Source organism: Coregonus lavaretus (assembly GCF_964263955.1).
Source record: "Coregonus lavaretus genome assembly, chromosome: 23".
Classification (NCBI taxonomy): domain Eukaryota; kingdom Metazoa; phylum Chordata; class Actinopteri; order Salmoniformes; family Salmonidae; genus Coregonus; species Coregonus lavaretus.
This window is the reverse complement of record NC_140010.1, coordinates 34,746,305-34,764,005: the sequence shown is the minus strand read 5'-3', so window position 1 is coordinate 34,764,005 and position 17,701 is coordinate 34,746,305. Positions and strand designations below refer to the sequence as shown.

The 17,701-nt window shown below is 41.7% G+C and overlaps 1 protein-coding gene across 2 annotated transcripts in view; it reads right to left on the bottom strand.

The window, feature by feature from the left end:
* Positions 1–6,647: 6,647 nt before the first annotated feature.
* The window catches only part of LOC311098649 (CMP-N-acetylneuraminate-beta-1,4-galactoside alpha-2,3-sialyltransferase-like), a 77,571-nt gene continuing 66,517 nt past the window's right edge, over positions 6,648–17,701 (bottom strand). For both annotated transcript variants that reach the window (XM_084139183.1, XM_084139184.1), the window contains 2 exons: positions 13,674–13,820; positions 6,648–12,235 (listed from right to left, as the gene is read on the bottom strand). In XM_084139183.1, the coding sequence (XP_083995309.1) occupies positions 12,146–12,235; positions 13,674–13,820 (237 nt within the window). In that variant the 3' untranslated portion in view covers positions 6,648–12,145. The remainder of the gene's footprint in view (positions 12,236–13,673; positions 13,821–17,701) is intronic.

Below are 17,701 nucleotides of genomic sequence, written 5' to 3'. Positions count from 1 at the left end.
AGTGAAAGGCGGATGTTGTTCTCCTGTCTGTGTGTGCGTGCGTTCTTTCCCTTTCACACGTCCCCGACATTTACGAGGAGTTTAGGTTTCGGCCCAGGGGTCACAGCCTTCCCATTCCAAGCCCACGGAGAGGAGGCGGAGTGCAGAACCTGTCGCCGGGAATAAAAGGGGAGTCCGCTGAAGGGCCGCAGGCGCACATATTCACCGCCCGGGAGGCAGAGCGTGGTTAGGGCTAGCTGTGATAATAGTACATTCTGTAGAGTCAGAGCCAACAGAGCCGTGAGAGCGGCGTGTTAGTAGTGGTCAGCCGCGCGTAATGGGTCCGGTTTTGCTGGCACCCTTTTAAAGGCAGGATGGATTAGCACCACTGGCCTTTTAAAGTGCTCCAGCGTCCCCCACTCGCAATTCACTTACAGCACCAGCAGCTGTGCAACAGTAATTTCTCTCAGTCGCTCCCACTTCCGTTTGCATAGATCAGGGGAAAGCACCTTTGGCAGACTTTACCGTGCCTTCAGAAAGTAGAGACTTCACAGGGTGGTGAAAGTGCAAGGTGATGCGCTTGATGCTCTTTCCAATAAATATCGATGGTCTTATACTGGTGAAATGATCAACGATGCTTGGCTGTTGTTTGACAATTAAAAATAAGTTTGCTCTTTTGTCCATAACTGCGCGATGTTGGCTAGAGCGCACGTGCCAATACCAGAGTGGGCACACTTACTATATAGCCTAATGCACATTTGTTTTGTGAGAAAACCATCAGTAGAGTTGAAAAGGCAATGGAAACCAATTTAACCGCAAAAGGTATTTTTATGTGCACGCTATCACTCACAGCAGTTTATCTGCAACGAGTCAATTTGATGGAAACATCTCTGGTGGGAAAATGCGCATTTTGTTTTATGCAGATATTAGAATATTCGCTTGAAAATCTGTCGCCAATTGAATGGAAACCTAGTTACTGGCACAAAATATACATCTTCTTCAAATGTTGATATTTGGTTGCATTGACAGTAAATAGCCTATTAACTTGTTGAACGTTAACAATATATATGTTAGATTCACATCTCCAACTAAACCAAAAATAAAAGTTAAAGAATAGGATTAAGCCAGTGGCTCAGATGAAACTATCCAAGCATTAGATAGCCTTTAAATGTTGATATTGGCCACATTCTGAGGTTAGCCTATTGTAACAATAAATGTCTTCATATGCAATCATAGAAAGCCTGCATGTTCAAGATTGCATGCAAAGGTCGCAGGTATGTGGAGTTTATCACAATTGCTATAAGAATCTGTGCAGAATCAGCATTGATCACTTGCACTATGTACATTTAATGTAATCTCAACTTCAAACCAGGTAATTTGGTAGCGCTATTAGATGAAGCACAGTGATAACACATTAATTTGTTGTATAAATACAAAATATCTGACATTGAATTTCCATTTGAATGTTGTTGTGCTTTTAAATGGTTGAAAGCCCAGTGTTAACACATTTAGATGACAACTAAACAAAACATCTTACATGATTTTTCCATTGGAATTTGGATGTGCTTTTAGACTGTTGAAAGCATGTTGATAACATTGGGAATTCAACAAACTTCTGTCTGACTTTTTGAGTGGGTGAATAAAGGTTGAAATCTCGATCAAATATTACCCACATTTCCACTTTGAAATGACATCGTCTGTCCAGTAGGATGTTTCCATTAACTTGTTCAGTGATTTTTTGTCGAAATGTAGAAAGTTCGCATAGAAAATAGATGCAACAATTGCCTGCTACAGTGCGTTTCCATTTAACCATTTATTGTGTCAATAAAAACAGCTGGATGTAATGACATCACACCAAACAAAAAAAGTTTAGCAAAATCCTACAGTGTCGAATAAAAATGAAGTGGTTGAAGTGTTTCCATTACAGTGGTATGTATTCATGGATGCCAAGGGAAGCCTGGCTTCCCAAAAAAATGGACAAGAAAATAGTATGTATCTTTTGTCTCTTCTCTGTGTTTCATAAATGTCCTTCAATTTGCAAGAGGCTGAATGTATCTCACCGGGAGAAAGCATCCGAGCGAACGAAACAGCGCCCCTCTGTCTCAGTATGTGTAGCGTATCTATCTGATGCTGTCTGGTCAGAGAGTATGACATTGTTGCCGCCCATAGCATTGAACACAAGGGAAGCCAGCGAGCATTTGGCCTCCCTTGATAAAAATGAATAAATAATAATAGCCAAATCAGCATTGAGCCAAACTGAGCGAGCTCAGCTGTGAATGGTCTTGGAGCATTAAAAAAAAAAAGTGTCAAGGGAAGCCAGTTTGGATTTGGCTTCAGACCAATCACATCACAAGCCAAATGTCATTATTGACAGTCATTACTGACAGAAGAAAACTTGAATTGTTGCATCTTGTTGTGTTGTTGTCCTCCGGTGGCTAGCTAGCTAAAATAATCCCTTTTCTAAATTAGCTATGGATGGAGATAGGGATTTGGACTTGTGGTTTTACTTAATTCTCAGTAATGGCCAATGATTATGATGGCAATTCTGATCCAACCATAAATTCATACATTATGCCCCTGGCCTGAGAGGATGGAAGTTCAACATGTAGTTAGATGTAGTATTCTAATGCTAACTACCTGGCGGAAGTTAGCATGCAAGTATTTTAGCCAGGTAGCCTAGGGCAACAAAAACTAAAAGCATGTACTGTATGACAGTCATAGACCATTTAGGCAACATGAAAGAGGAGGATGGCATTGGCGTTTCTCTACAAGTAGGGTGAGTCAACATGTTATTTCTACTTGCGCACACACACACACACACATACACGCACACACACACACACACAGAAATCAGAACCATGGACAGCCACATCCTATTTAGCTTATGTTGATTGGGCTAAATTATTTTTGGTATCTTTTAGTTGTCACTATATTAGACTAAGCATAGGTGATTAGATAGATGATGTTGAAATGTTGAAGTTGAAATGGTGCTGGAATAGTGGAGGCAGCTCCTGTTTTCTTTGTGACTTGCGGTAACTCTGTGTTTCTAAATCAATAGTTATTTAGTAGTCAGAAAATGTCAGAAACATTACCTTGCTTGACCATGCTGTAGGTCATGTAACTGTTTGTTACATGCAATATGATTTGTGGACTTCACCGGACAGAGGTTGCTCTCTGGTTTTGTAATGAAACAAATGTTTGGTTGAATTTATTCTGCCACTGTGTCTTCTTATTGTCTCTGCCTTAGGCCTATATATCACGGTCGCAAGGCATATGAACTAACAGGTTATAGAGCAAACAACGCAATTATCACAACATATAGATTGTAATATGGCTTTTTTGGGGGGATTAGCTTCCCCAGTGATTCTCCCACGCACCGCTACTGTTCCATTACCCATTTAGGCAAATTGCACATTAATAAATTGGCGACAGCCTGAATGCCCTCCCACCTATCCATTTCATGTCTCTTGTAGCCCGTGAAAGCCAACATGGATAGAATGCAATAATTGATTAATATTTGCCATATTCTAATTATTACAAATTCCCTGCCGGTGACTATTATTACACCTCACAATCCTGAGCTGCACACTCCACTCCCCTTCCCCCACGACCGGAGACTGAGAGTCTAGGGGGTACCATAAACCTACCTCTCAAACTCTCTCTGACCTGTGCCCTGATAGGTTGCTAGGGAGGTTACTAGGGGACCGGACATCCTCTTGACTCTGCAAGTATTGTGTGACATGCAGTCTCCCTCAAGCAGTGGCAGAGAGCAACATCTCTGTCTCTGCCCATCAACAACTGGACTCACTCATGTCTCTGGACTTGTGGGATGGTGTGCGTGCCCAAAGTGTGTTGTGACATGTATATATTGTTCTTAATAATTAGTTGTTACTATTGTTATGTGCGGTCTTTGTGTATAGCTGTATTGTCATATGTGCAGGTAGCATATACATTTTCATACTTCCCTTCTTAATAGCCTTGTTGCTCTACTTGTGCTATCAGTTATAGTATTGTGTAGTGGATTCATTACCTGTTTCAGAACCACTATCATTCCACCATCATTCCACTATTCATCCCCATGTTCATCTTCCTCGTGTGTTTAAATAAAGTTCCTGTGTGTGTTAACTATTGGGCTGCTTTATTCCCCTCTAACCGGGAGCGGTGTCAGTGAGACACAAACCAGTAAAATACGTAGAGCCGGGTCGCTATCTTTCACTAATAATTCTCATGTGCCAACGTATCGCCACAGTCCGTGCCATGGTGAAACGTGCACTCCTGTAGATCTGAAATAATTGGATGGTGAAACTTGCCAGCCAACCAGAACAGCAAAGCATTTCAGGCATTCTTGAAAGTCAGGACAATCCTTGTCTGGCAAATAAACATTTAAATAGTTGAAATTTTTTTGGGGGAAGCAGTAGAATTATAATTAAATGTGGTGTGGAGCTTTAGTTACACAATGACATGTGCCTCGCGTACCTTCAAAATGATTTGGCATTCATAATTTATTTGGAAAAACACAATTTCTATTATATTTTGCAATAAAGAAAGTTTTACAAAAGAAAAACCCACCCTTCGAACAGATAACATTTTTGTCGATCTTTAGAAAATGTCCCCTATAACTGCTGTTTCCATTACACGACGCAATTATTTATTTTGCGACATTGCTTTTGTTGAATAAACCTGGGTAATTGGAAACCTGACTAATGATTCCCAACCAAATTTACTGAGTTTGCGCAATTTTGACAGTGAAGCATTTTTTTATTCTTTTGGCTCTGTACTATAAAAGTTTGGATTTGAAATCAAACAATGACTATGCGGTTAAAGTGTAGACGGTCAGCATTAATTTGAGGGTATTTTCATCCATATTGGGTTAACCGTTTAGAAATTACAAGTCCCCCCGCCCCATTTTAGGGGACCAAAAGTATCGGGACGAATTCACTTGTGTATTAAAGTCGTCAAAGGTTTAGTATTTGGCCCCATATTCCTAGCACGCAATGATTACATCAAAAAATAAGAATATAATATTTCTAAACAGTTCTACATTAATGCCAATGCTACCATGATTACGGATATTTGTGTCTAACTTTCTCACTCATCATTATTCACAATTCATTCAGGATTTTCCATAATCATTGTAGCATCCACATTAATGTTGAAGTGTTTAGAAACATTCTATTCTTATTTACAATAAAAGTGACTGCAAAATGACAATACATTATTTACCATTCATTTCTATTGGGCACAAAATAATCTAAAACTCAACCAAAACAGAGCAAATGCTTCCAACAAATTTGTAGAGTCACAAGCTTGATGTAGTCATTGCATGCTATGAAACTGGGACTTTTTACTACTTTAATACACAAGTGAATTTGTCTCAATACTTTTGCGCCCCTAAAATTGGGGGACTATCTACAAAAAGTGCAGTACTTTCTAAACAGTTCACCCCATATGGATGAAAATACCCTCAAATTAAAGCTGACAGTCTGCACTTTAACTTCAGTCATTGTTTGATTTCAAATCCAAACTTTTGGAGTATAGTGCCAAAAGAAGAAAACAATGCTTCACTGTCTCAATAATTACTGACAGCACTGTATGTTGCCCTGAGAGGAATCTTATTAAAAATGATTCACAGCTGTAAGGTGCTTCCACCAAGTATAAACTCCCGAGTGGCGCAGTGGTCTAGAGATCCTGCCACTAGAGATCCTGGTTCGAATCCAGGCTCTGTCGTAGCCGGCCGTAACCGGGAGACCCATGGGGCGGCGCACAATTGGCCCAGCGTCATCCGGGGTAGGGGAGGGAATGGCTGGCAGGGATGTAGCTCAGTTGGTAGAGCATGGCATTTGCAACGCCAGGGTTGTGGGTTCGATTCCCACGGGGGGCCAGCATAATTTTTAAATTAAAAATTACAGTGGGAAAAAAACAAACATGTATGCACTCACTAACTGTAAGTCTCTCTGGATAAGAGCGTCTGCTAAATGACTAAAATGTAATGTAAAAATGGGTGTGAAGACAATCAATACATTTTTTTTATTAATTTGGAAAATGTTTCATTTTTCTTTCACTTTGTAAATGTGGAGTAGGTTGTGTAGATCGGTAGGATCGAATTGAATCCCTTTTCAGATTGAATTGTAAGACAGCAAAATGTGAAGACTATGCAAGCGGTGTGTAGACTTTCACTAGGCGATGTATGTGTGTGTGTGTCAAATAATTTATGTGTGTGCGTCTTAAGAGTATCCTTACAACAGTGTGTGTCCTGGTTTGGATGGGTCCCTCCGGGCCACTACAATGAAACTAGATCCTCATAAGGGTTTGGCAGGTGAAGAACAGAGAGAAAGTGTGGATAGGGATTGAAAAAGTATTTCCTGTCTCTCAGCGGGTAGCAGGGAGAGGGAATAAGAGGAAATCCTGCTCCAGGCTTAGACCAATCATTTTTTTTACCTTAACAGTATGTTTTTTTTTCTTCCTGTGGAGTCTATAACCTATATAACAGAAAAATGGACACATATAGTATGGGTACTGCAAAACAGTAAAGAACACCAGGGCCTTGTAACCTAATTAAGGCCTGCTCAGGTAGTTGCCTGCACACTATAGACCACCCGTTGACAGTCCTTTATGTGTGTTAACAAAAAACAAACAATAAAACAAAAGAAATACACACCATCCATCAGTCAACTGCACCAAGAGACCAAAGGGTCAACGTATTTATTAACAAGTTGCAGATAGGACAAAGTCTACATATACACACACACATTTATACAGTGCCTTCAGAAAGTATCCACAAACCTTTACTTTTTCCAAATGTTGTTGCTACAGCCTGAATTTAAAATGGATTAAGTTGAGATTGTGTCACTGATCTACACACAATAGAGCACCACAGTGGAGGTGTCAGAATACCTATAAAACCTAGAGGTCAAAACAGGTTCCAATCATTTTTCCTCCATTCACTTTAGAAACACTTAAAATAAGGGCTGTGTTTTGTGTAGGTTTACCCTGGCATAACGTTTTGATAACCATGTAAATCTCTCGGAAAAGGTGACTCATCAATATATTCGGTTCTATTTACTCTGATTCAAAAATGCTAATTAGCGTCAAAGTAGACATCATGCAAAACTACAAATCCCTGCAAGCTCCTGCAGGTCATCTCTAGCAGATACCTTTGTTAACAGATATTGTGTCCATTTACACAGTTCATAGAATTGTCCATTTAAAGAAATGTAGCCTACTTATTCATTACTACATTTAGCTAACATTAGATAGTTAATCCAGATATTCTTACCTTTGCCTCGATTCCGCAGTCTCATCCAGATCGTCATGGCATTTGTAGTTCTTTATGATAGCCACACTAGCAGCTAATTATCATTTCATTTTTCGTGGGTAATTAAAGGTGAATATATTGATAAATATATTTGTGAGAGATTTACATGGTTATTAAAACGTCACACCTGGGTAAGCCTACACGAAACACAGCCCCCTTATTTGAAGTGTTTCCAAAATCCCCTATGGGAAAAATGAATGGTGGAGAAACGATTGGAACCATTTCTCTGTTTGACCACTAGGTTTTATGGGTATTTTGACTCTTTTGATACTGTGGGATTATGATACTGTGGGACTCTATACCCCATAATGTCAATGTGGAATTTTGTTTGTAGAAAATATTAGAAATTAATGCTAAATTAAAAGCTGAAATGTCTTGAGTCAATACGTATTTAACCCCTTTGTTATGGCAAGCCTAAATAAGTTCAGGAGTAAAAATGTGCTTAACACATCGCATAATGTGGTCCTCTGTAGCTCAGCTGGTAGAGCACGGCGCTTGTAACGCCAAGGTAGTGGGTTCGATCCCCGGGACCACCCATACACAAAAATGTATGCACGCATGACTGTAAGTCGCTTTGGATAAAAGCGTCTGCTAAATGGCATATTATATTATTATTATTATAATAAGTTGCATGGACTCATTCCCTGTTCAATAATTGTGGTTAACATGATTTTTGAATAACTACCCCATCTCTGTACCCCACACATTCAATTATCTGTAAGGTCCCTCAATCGAGTAGTGAACTTCAAGGACAGATTCAAAGGAGGTTTTTCAATGCCTCGCAAAGAAGGGCACTGATTGGTAGATGTGTAAAAAAAAAAGCTGACGCTGAATATCCCTTTGAGCATGGTGAAGTTATTAATTAGGCTTTGGATGTTGTATCAATACACCCAGTCAGTTCCTCCACAATACTAACCTAACTGACAGAGTTAATAGAAGGAAGCCTGTACATAATAAAAATAATCCAAAACAGGCATCCTGTTTGCAATAAGGCACTAAAGAAATACTGCAAAAATGTGGCAAAGAAATTAACTTTTTGTCCTAAATACAAATCGTTATGTTTGGGGCAAATCCAACACTGCATCACTGAGTACCACTTCATATTTTCAAGCATGGTGGTGGCTGCATCATGTTATGGGTATGCTTGTCATTGGCAAGGACCAGGACGTTTTTTGGGGATAAAAATAAATTGAATACAGCTATTTAAGCACAGGCAGAATTCTAGAGGAAAACTTGGTTCAGTTTGCCTTCCAACAGACATTGGGAGACAAATTCACCTTTCAGCAGGACAATAACCTAAAACACAAGGCCAAATCTACACTAGAGTTGCTTACCAAGACATCATTGAATGTTCCTGAGTGGCCTAGTTACAGTTGACTTAAAATCGGCTTGAAAATCTATGGCAAGACTTGAAAATGGCTGTCTAGCAATGATCAACAAACTTGACAGAGCTTGAAGAATTTAAAAAAGAATGGGCAAATATTGTACAATCCAGGTGTGCAAGACTCTTAAGAGACTTACCTAAAAAGACTCACAGATGTAATCGCCGCCAAAGTTGCTTCTACAAAGTATTGACTCAGGGGTGTGAATACTTATGTAAGTGAGATATTTCTGTATTTTATTTACAATACATTTGCTAAAAACATGCTTTCACTTTGTCATTATGGGGTATTGTGTGTAGATGGGTGAGAAAATTCACTTTGAATTCAGGCTGTAACAACAAAATGTGGAATAAGTCAAGGAGTATGAATACTTTCTGAAGGCACTGTATATATAATATAAAAAGAAACTGCAACACTTGTGATTTGATCTGTAACGACCTTGCCAGTGATTGATTGCTCAGGGCAAGGTGATAACTGATATAGACCTCTCTCAATGGGTGATATGGTGAGGTTTCCTGTATGATGTCATTGTTGTCTCCAGTTCTAATAATTACATTCTGCTTAGTGACCAGGCTGGAAAAACAGGGTTGGGGTCAATTCTGTTTAAATTCCTGTCCAGTCCAGGATACACATAAAAAAAACAAAAAAAAAACATTTGATTAATTGAAAAATCCTCATAGAAAATTACTCACTTTCAAAAAACAAATTAAATGTAATCCAAAAATGTACAAAAAACCAAAACTTGTCATGTCAGAATAAAATTCACCACCATATAAAGCTGACTTTCACATTCAGTAAATTTAAAAAAAATTAAATCTTAAATTGACATTCGTAAGTTTTGTTGAGGATGTTGAGGGAAGCAGCGAGGGAGGCTAAGTGCAACCATAGCATGATCTCATCTGATCAATACTGAACCACTGCTATGCACGGAGAAACACTTACAGTAAATACTGAACTGTTAGTTTTTGAACTAACCAAAAAATTGGCCTTTTTGCTGAGAAACTTGGGACCCATAAGCTTTCACATTGTAATACCAGTCTGGGTTTAATATTGCAAACCAAACGGATAAAAATGTAAATGAAGTATGGTTCAATATTGTAATAACTCCTGTGGATGATTTACTGCAATCTAGAGTCCTGCACGGGTCAGTTTTTTGGAGCCACACCCACCAGGCACATCAATTCCGAGCCCAAACCGATATCCGACATCAGGACAGATTATTCTCCGCAACCCGACCCAACCGCATAGAATTGTTCGGAGAGCCGATCCGTGACCCGCCAAAAAAAGTAGATATTTAATAGTTTTTATGACTCCAGAGTAGGAGAGCAATAGGCTATTCCCATTCCCTGTATTAATTTGTCCGCATGTCTATTCAACATTTGGATAAAAGGAAACCATGCCATGAATTAAGAACGATAGGCCTCTCTTATTTTCACAATTGACAACTCAAATTGCTTTTAAAATGGAAAGGGGGATACCTAGTCAGTTAACCCTCTGAATCAAAGAGCCTTCCAATTAGCCTTCTTACCTAATGAAAGCCTATAGCCGACATAAAACAATACCTTTACATTCAATATTGTTTAGATAATCAAATAGTTTAATTGAAACAAACAATTCGCTGAATCGAATAGGTTATAGGCTGTAAAAATTGGCTACTCAAGCTTTTACCAGCTGCACAGTTTTAAACTTTATATAGCCTGTGCAAGGTTAATTCATGTAATAATTAACTGATAATAAACATAATTATTGTAAACAAACACCTGCTTGCACTTTTTTGTATCCATCTACCGGGTTGTTGTCCTCCTTGTCCACTAGGACTCCAAAATGGGGATTTCACTTGCGCAGCACCTGTTTCCACGATGGTGTATATTCAACCATCATAACCTTTCTTTTTATTTATCCTGTTAAGTTAGCCATTTTCGCATGTGCTACGAGTCAGGGAAAATAAACTTGGCAACATATAGTCGCATGGCGGAAGGGAACATAAGCTTTGCACATGGACAAATTAGGAATGTTTCTCAGCACCACACAAATCAAGGACAGTTCCCATCTCCACTCTCTCGCTGCGTGGCTGGTAGCCTTTCTGCCTCACCGCTCACATTATAGAATATGCAACAGAATTCAACAAGCTCTTGGGTTTGTAAAACAAAATGACATCTTCATTTAAAACGTTTCCGACCCGAAATATAATTGTTCTGAACCGCGAGCCGACCTGCGGGTTGAAAGAATGTTTTCATTGCACCCACCAGCTGATTTCCTTTGCAGGGAATCGTGGGTATCTGACCCGATGCAGGACTCTACTGCAATCTGACTGATATACTGGACATGTGGGGTCTAATATGATAACTGACCCATTGAAGTATTGGACCACTTAGGTTTTTAACTAAATACTGGACAAGTGGGGACTCATAATATTACTCCAGCGGTTATTTTACTGCAATATTGGACAACTTGGGCTTTTATTTAAATACTGGACAAGTGGGGACTTATTCTGTAACACTTGGGTATGAACGGGATCACTGTATTACCAGACCAGTGGGTCCCTCGCTGTAATACTGGACTGTTAGCGCTTCATTTTGTGAAGAGCCATACTGGAAATACTAGGGTTTGAGGGACATCCACTCAACAATTTATGACACCACAGTGAGTCATTGAGGAAGCACATCATGGCGAACTGTTAGGAGGAAATGATAGCGCACCAATTCTCAGCCTTCATTTATAAATAAATTAAACCAAAATAAAATAATCCAGGCCGTCTTCCTGTTAAAATCTGAAATTATAATCTCAAAACGCAGGGTGGCCTTAAAAAGGCCTGCTGATATGGAAGCGAGAAGGGGGAGATAGAGGTTTTTAAAAAAGGCCTTTCCGCCAGGCCTGGACGGAGGGAGTCTCGCCGGTGAAGAACGTACCGAGAGAACTGGGGATGGGGTGGGAGTCGCTGCAGTTTGTTAAAAAGCACAGTAAAAATCTTTGACATTTACACTGTTAAAGTAAATACATTCAGGCAGTAGAGGGAGACGTAGTCTCCTCCCCCCTTTGTAACGAGGTACATTTGGCACTGCTGTAACTATCTGTCCCTCTGTCTGTCTCTCCTGCAGTCTGTCAGTCAGACCTTCCGTACTCTGCCATCCGTGTCATCCTCCTCCTCCATACCACTCGTGCGTTCACGCGGAGCTCGCCGGTTTTAAAATGGTAAAGGCGGTTGTCTGATTGTCTGCTGACTGACGTTCGATCCATGTCCGTCCCTCCTGGCTGTGTCAGACAGGAGCCTCTGGGTCAGAAGGCACATATGTGCGCCTTTCCACCGAGCCGTCCGCTTAAATCTCCTCTATATAAAAACTCAGGCAGTGTGCAGACCACCAGGGTCCGGGTTCTAAGGGTCCTCTCCCCCCCACCACCCAGGTTAATTCCCAGCATCCTCTGTTCTGTAGTTCCTTTGGGAAAAGGCAAACCTCTTGGACGGTCAGACTCATATCCCGTTAGTCAGGTCCGTGATGATGTTGGCCTTCACCAGCTTGCGGAGGAACTCCTTTTCCTTGGATATGTTGTGTGTCCAGGACTGTGGAGGTGCAAGGGAACACAATGAGAAACAAGAAGATTGTCAGATGAATACGGGTCAGGTTCAAAGACCCTGTTCTCATCAGCCTAAACTTGAAGGATGTTTCTTGCATCCTATTCTGCTTCTCTATCTCTCTGCATCAAAACAATTAACTTGACCTGGTTAAGAGCCTTGCCATAAGTACTTTAGTAAATGCATAGTTTTTTCTGGTTAATGTGTGATAGATTAAAGTGTGTGTGTATGGAGCCACACCAAGTTTCCCTCCCCATTGTGATCCAGGCCCTCAGTCCGGTCGGCAGTGTGTGTAACCAGAGCAGGTGGTGGGCTCTGGGGCCTGATAGTGCGAGGACTGGGCTGAACTGGGCCCCACAGCTGGCCCAGGGAACCCACCTGGGTCCAAGCTGTGGGACCGAGCCGCTCGAGGGCCCCTGGCCTGTCTGTGTTGGCCCGGCCCGGACACTGACGGATCTCACTCACACGGAACCACACGGATCCAGGGCTAGGGTTTCAATGCTCTACAGGGAGCTTGGCCGGGAAAGACGGGAGCGGTAACACCGGTGTGTGTCTTCAGAGTCCAGGGATGAGGAGCTAGGTCAGAAAGTAGATGATATGGAAGCAACCTCCCTCTTGCTTTAACATCTTTGCATCCACTTAACACACACATACAAATGGTGTGTACAGCCATGCTGTACAGTGTGGTATTCTACATTCACTCCTGTACGGTCCCTTTACACTAAGCTAAAGAAAGTTGAATGAGCTAAAGAAAGTTGAAAAACACCCCAAAGTGCACCTTGAGCCGTCTTGCGTCTATGGTGGGTAACGCTGTTTGAAGGAGGGGACTAGTTCACGTCAGACAGTGAGTAAGGATACTATTGCATCTCATCACCCCCTGAGAGGTGACCTCAGCACATTACCACCAGTGGAAGGACATGAGGGAGAGGTAGTCTTTTAGTGTTCCAATGACGATAGACCTACCAGTTGATGTTTCCATTGATTACACTGCTCAACATGGCAAATGTCAGGAGTTCACTGGGAGTTTAGACAAAGGTTATCATTCTGAGCTCATAGTTCATATGACAGCTCCCCTCTGTGACATCTGTAATAATAGAACACTGATGCAGTCGGGAGTGGAGGATTAAAACGCTCTGTCTTGGGGTAATTTATTTGGTCGAAGTTCAAAGGGAGGAGGGGGGGGATGCAAGAGCCAATCAAAAAGACACAGATATCGGAATAACACTCTCGTTAGTCTAATAGGTCTAGTGGGGAGCCAATGTAGTCTCCGCTCTCTCATCTGCACTCACCTGAAAACACAGGATCAGGGAAAGCAATATGGTGGATGTGTACTGACAATGCGTTTTCACAAGGAGAGGACACACCACTCGAAGAGTCCTGAGATGTACTCATTTCCAGTTGATATGAATGCAACAAAAACACGCACCTCTTTGATGGCGGACATTTTGACCGTCTCGTAGTAGTGCAAGGGTGCGTGAGGCGTGTTCATGTCATAACCGAAGCCGGCCACCACCACCTCATCACAGTTATGCAGCGCCATCGTTATGGCGACCGTCCCCAGGGTTGGAATATTCTGGAAAAGCAGAAGCACAGAGGTGGCCATTAGTGGTGCGTGGGTCAGCTGTTTGTTCACCCGCACCCGTCTCATAACCCATCTGAAACCACCCGACTATATGTGATGAAGTGGAAATCTGAGGCCCGCACCGGACCCGCAAATATAGTAAATGTGCTGTAGGCTACAGTCAGAGACGGCAGAATGATTTTATGACAGGGGATGCAGGATTTTCTTTGTTTAATTTACATATGTTTCTGCTTATAATTTCTGTCATTTGTTAGTCAACTTGTCTATAATTAAATACATGCAGCTTCTCTTCTGTCATTATATGTTAACCTAGAAAACTAAATAAACCCTTGCTCACCAGAATGTCATAAATTATAGAATGAATGCTTCAATCTAGTCGACATCGGTAAAGTTATGTCATCCCTGCCTCTTTCGCGGAGCAAAGACGTTTAGGGACCGGGGAAAAATAAAAATGAGAACAATTTTCTGTGCCAAATTTCCAAATGACATCAGTTTGACCACTTGTAAGGAAATACAAATGCTGTGAAAACGACCCAACATGTTTCTGATAAGATTTCAGTTCGGCTTGGTTGCATATTTTATGTGGTTTAAATACTATCAGCTTTTATGATGCTGATAAAGATAGAGGACTGTCTGTAGATGCTGAAAATGCTCAAGAAATCATATTTCTCAACTCCTGTTCCTGAGTCAAAATGTACATTTGGTGTATCATTTTACTAAAAGAAATGCTTAATTCTGCAGGAGTTAATATTAAGAAAGGTTATAGACCTACAGTTAGTGTCCAGATCTCAGTTTCCATATAACCCATCTGAACAGTAGGCTACAGTTCCCTTGACGTGCCATAGGCCTATTTGAAGTCCGTCTTGTGAATGTTGAATTTGTATAGCACCTCACAACCATCACACATAACATAGCCGGCACTGCTATCATCCTCTTTACCACTTTACCAAATCTTTCCCAAACATTACTTTTCTGGCCCTCCCTTCTCTTTATTTTCAACTCTCCATTTTGCAGCTTTTTTCTTATTTAATTAAACTCCGACATTGTCCTTTTTGCCTCAGTGGATCGACTAACTTTTCTGCCTGTTCCCAAAAGCGTTTGGTGATTGGCGTGTAGGCTATTTGGCTCGCGTAAAGTTAGGCCTTAAAGCTTAAACTTACGCACTAATGACAGATAGCCTAAAAAGAAAAACCTCAATGTAGCCTATAGATGTAAATTGCACAAGAATTATACTTTAAAAAATAATATTTATGTATTATTTTTTCTTTAGTCAACCCGTGCATCATTAGCGGCCATGTCACTTTATTATAGTGGGTCGTATCTTATATGTTGGGGTGCAATGTAGGAACAAAGCGTTATTAGAAGGTGAGACGAGAGTTTGTCATCAACGAGCCAACACCCTTTACACTAAGAGCAGTAGGTAGTACAAGAAAGCATTGGAAATCAAATCAAAACTGAAAATGTCTATATGAACCGTTGTATTCCCCATCTTCCTTTACATCTGCTATCTTGCTTCTAGTCTGTGACTGGTCTGGCACCACTCTCCCTTTCCGCTCCCCCTGTTGCTCCGGAGTTGTTAACTCGTCCTGATCTGAGTGTGATCAACAATTTGCTTAAAGAGGCGCACCCCCACAATGTCACAGTAGTTTGAGAGGGCAGACCTCCACTTCCTCAAAGCCTAGGGGTACATGGGGAGGAGGAGGAGGGTTGGAGGGGATGAGAGGCCCCCTCTAAATCATCAGCCTGATTTGGAGCCCTCAGGGCAGGTGTATCTTAGTGTCCCCCCCCCGTGTCAGCACGTAAACACCCACACGCACTAATCAGGAGCAATAAAGGTGGGCATTTTAGGGGAATGATGTGTCAGGCTGCATCCTGCCTTGATCATTATTGTTTGGGACAGCCCCCCACCAACACACATACCCACACACACACACTGAGGGGGCACCAGGGCTCCCCACATGTTCTACACATGTTCCTGTAGACCAGGTGTTCAGGGCAGAAGGCTGTACATTTCTTGTACCCCTTCCCACCTCCCTAACTCCTTTTGCAGCCCACCTCCCTAACCCCTAACCCATCTCCCCTGCTCTCTTCTTTGGAACTTCAGCCTTTCAAGCTAGTCTGCTGCACAGTTCCTGTCCTGGAGGGTGACAGCATTTGCGGTAATATGTCTGAAGATTCATTTTCCCTCCGTAAACCGTTTTCTAGAGCAGGGGTCTGCAACATGTGGCCCTGGAGCCTTATGTGGCTCTTTAACTGCCCCTTTGTGGCTCCATGACAACCTATAATTAGTCATTAATAGACTATACTATCAATTAACCCATCAAATTAGTTGTAGTTCACAAAAGAACATGAAAACAGCTGAAGTTGGCTAGACCACTTACTATTCAACACAATTCTGTTTAGTTTAGTTTGAAATGAAGTCAGGTGCGGCCATGTCTATCAATCATAGGGTTCATCCATTGCAGCTACCAGAGCACTAGGTTTTTGTGAGAATATATTTAAAAAAGTATTCCTGTCATTTGGGTCCTTGATCTCCAAGACATGTTTGGAGACTTGTTTTAAAGAAATACTGCGGGATAATGCTACCGTACCTGTAGACTTGCAGTCATTGAGCTAATGCTAGTTAGCATTGGCTCACAAAACGACCACTAACTTCCTTCATACAGCACATCAACTGATTCTGGGTAAGTAAAACAATGGCTTAAATGCCAGAATCTCGCAGTATCCCTTTAACGGTTTAATTTCCTGTGATGGCACGGCATGGTGATGGCGGTGGTTGTCATAGGAACAGGGGTTCTACTGGCAGCGAGGTTTGAGTTTGTGTCAAACACACTTTGGTTATGACCGCGCGGTCGGTCAACGGCTTCCGGCTGCCTGTGGGTTGTGTACCGTTTCGTCGCATGTGTTGAGTGTGTGCGCATACAGTGGGGAGAACAAGTATTTGATACACTGCCGATTCTGCAGGCTTTCCTACTTACAAAGCATGTAGAGGTCTGTAATTTTTATCATAGGTACACTTCAACTGTGAGAGACGGAATCTAAAAAATAAATCCAGAAAATCACATTGTATGATTTTTAAGTAATTAATTTGCATTTTATTGCATGACATAAGTATTTCATACATCAGAAAAGCAGAACTTAATATTTGGTACAGAAACCTTTGTTTGCAATTACAGAGATCATATGTTTCCTGTAGGTCTTGACCAGGTTTGCACACACTGCAGCAGGGATTTTGGCCCACTCCTCCATACAAACCTTCTCCAGATCCTTCAGGTTTCGGGGCTGTCGCTGGGCAATACGGACTTTCAGCTCCCTCCGAAGATTTTCTATTGGGTTCAGGTCTGGAGACTGGCTAGGCCACTCCAGGACCTTGAAATGCTTCTTACGGAGCCACTCCTTAGTTGCCCTGGCTGTGTGTTTCGGGTCGTTGTCATGCTGGAAGACCCAGCCACGAACCATCTTCAATGCTCTTACTGAGGGAAGGAGGTTGTTGGCCAAGATCTCGCGATACATGGCCCCTTCCATCCTCTCCTCAATACGGTGCAGTCGTCCTGTCCCCTTTGCAGAAAAGCATCCCCAAAGAATGATGTTTCCACCTCCATGCTTCACGGTTGGGATGGTATTCTTGGGGTTGTACTCATCCTTCTTCTTCCTCCAAACACGGCGAGTGGAGTTTAGACCAAAAAGCTCTATTTTTGTCTCATCAGACCACATGACCTTCTCCCATTCCTCCTCTGGATCATCCAGATGGTCATTGGCAAACTTCAGACGGGCCTGGACATGCGCTGGCTTGAGCAGGGGGACCTTGCGTGCGCTGCAGGATTTTAATCCATGACGGCGTAGTGTGTTACTAATGGTTTTCTTTGAGACTG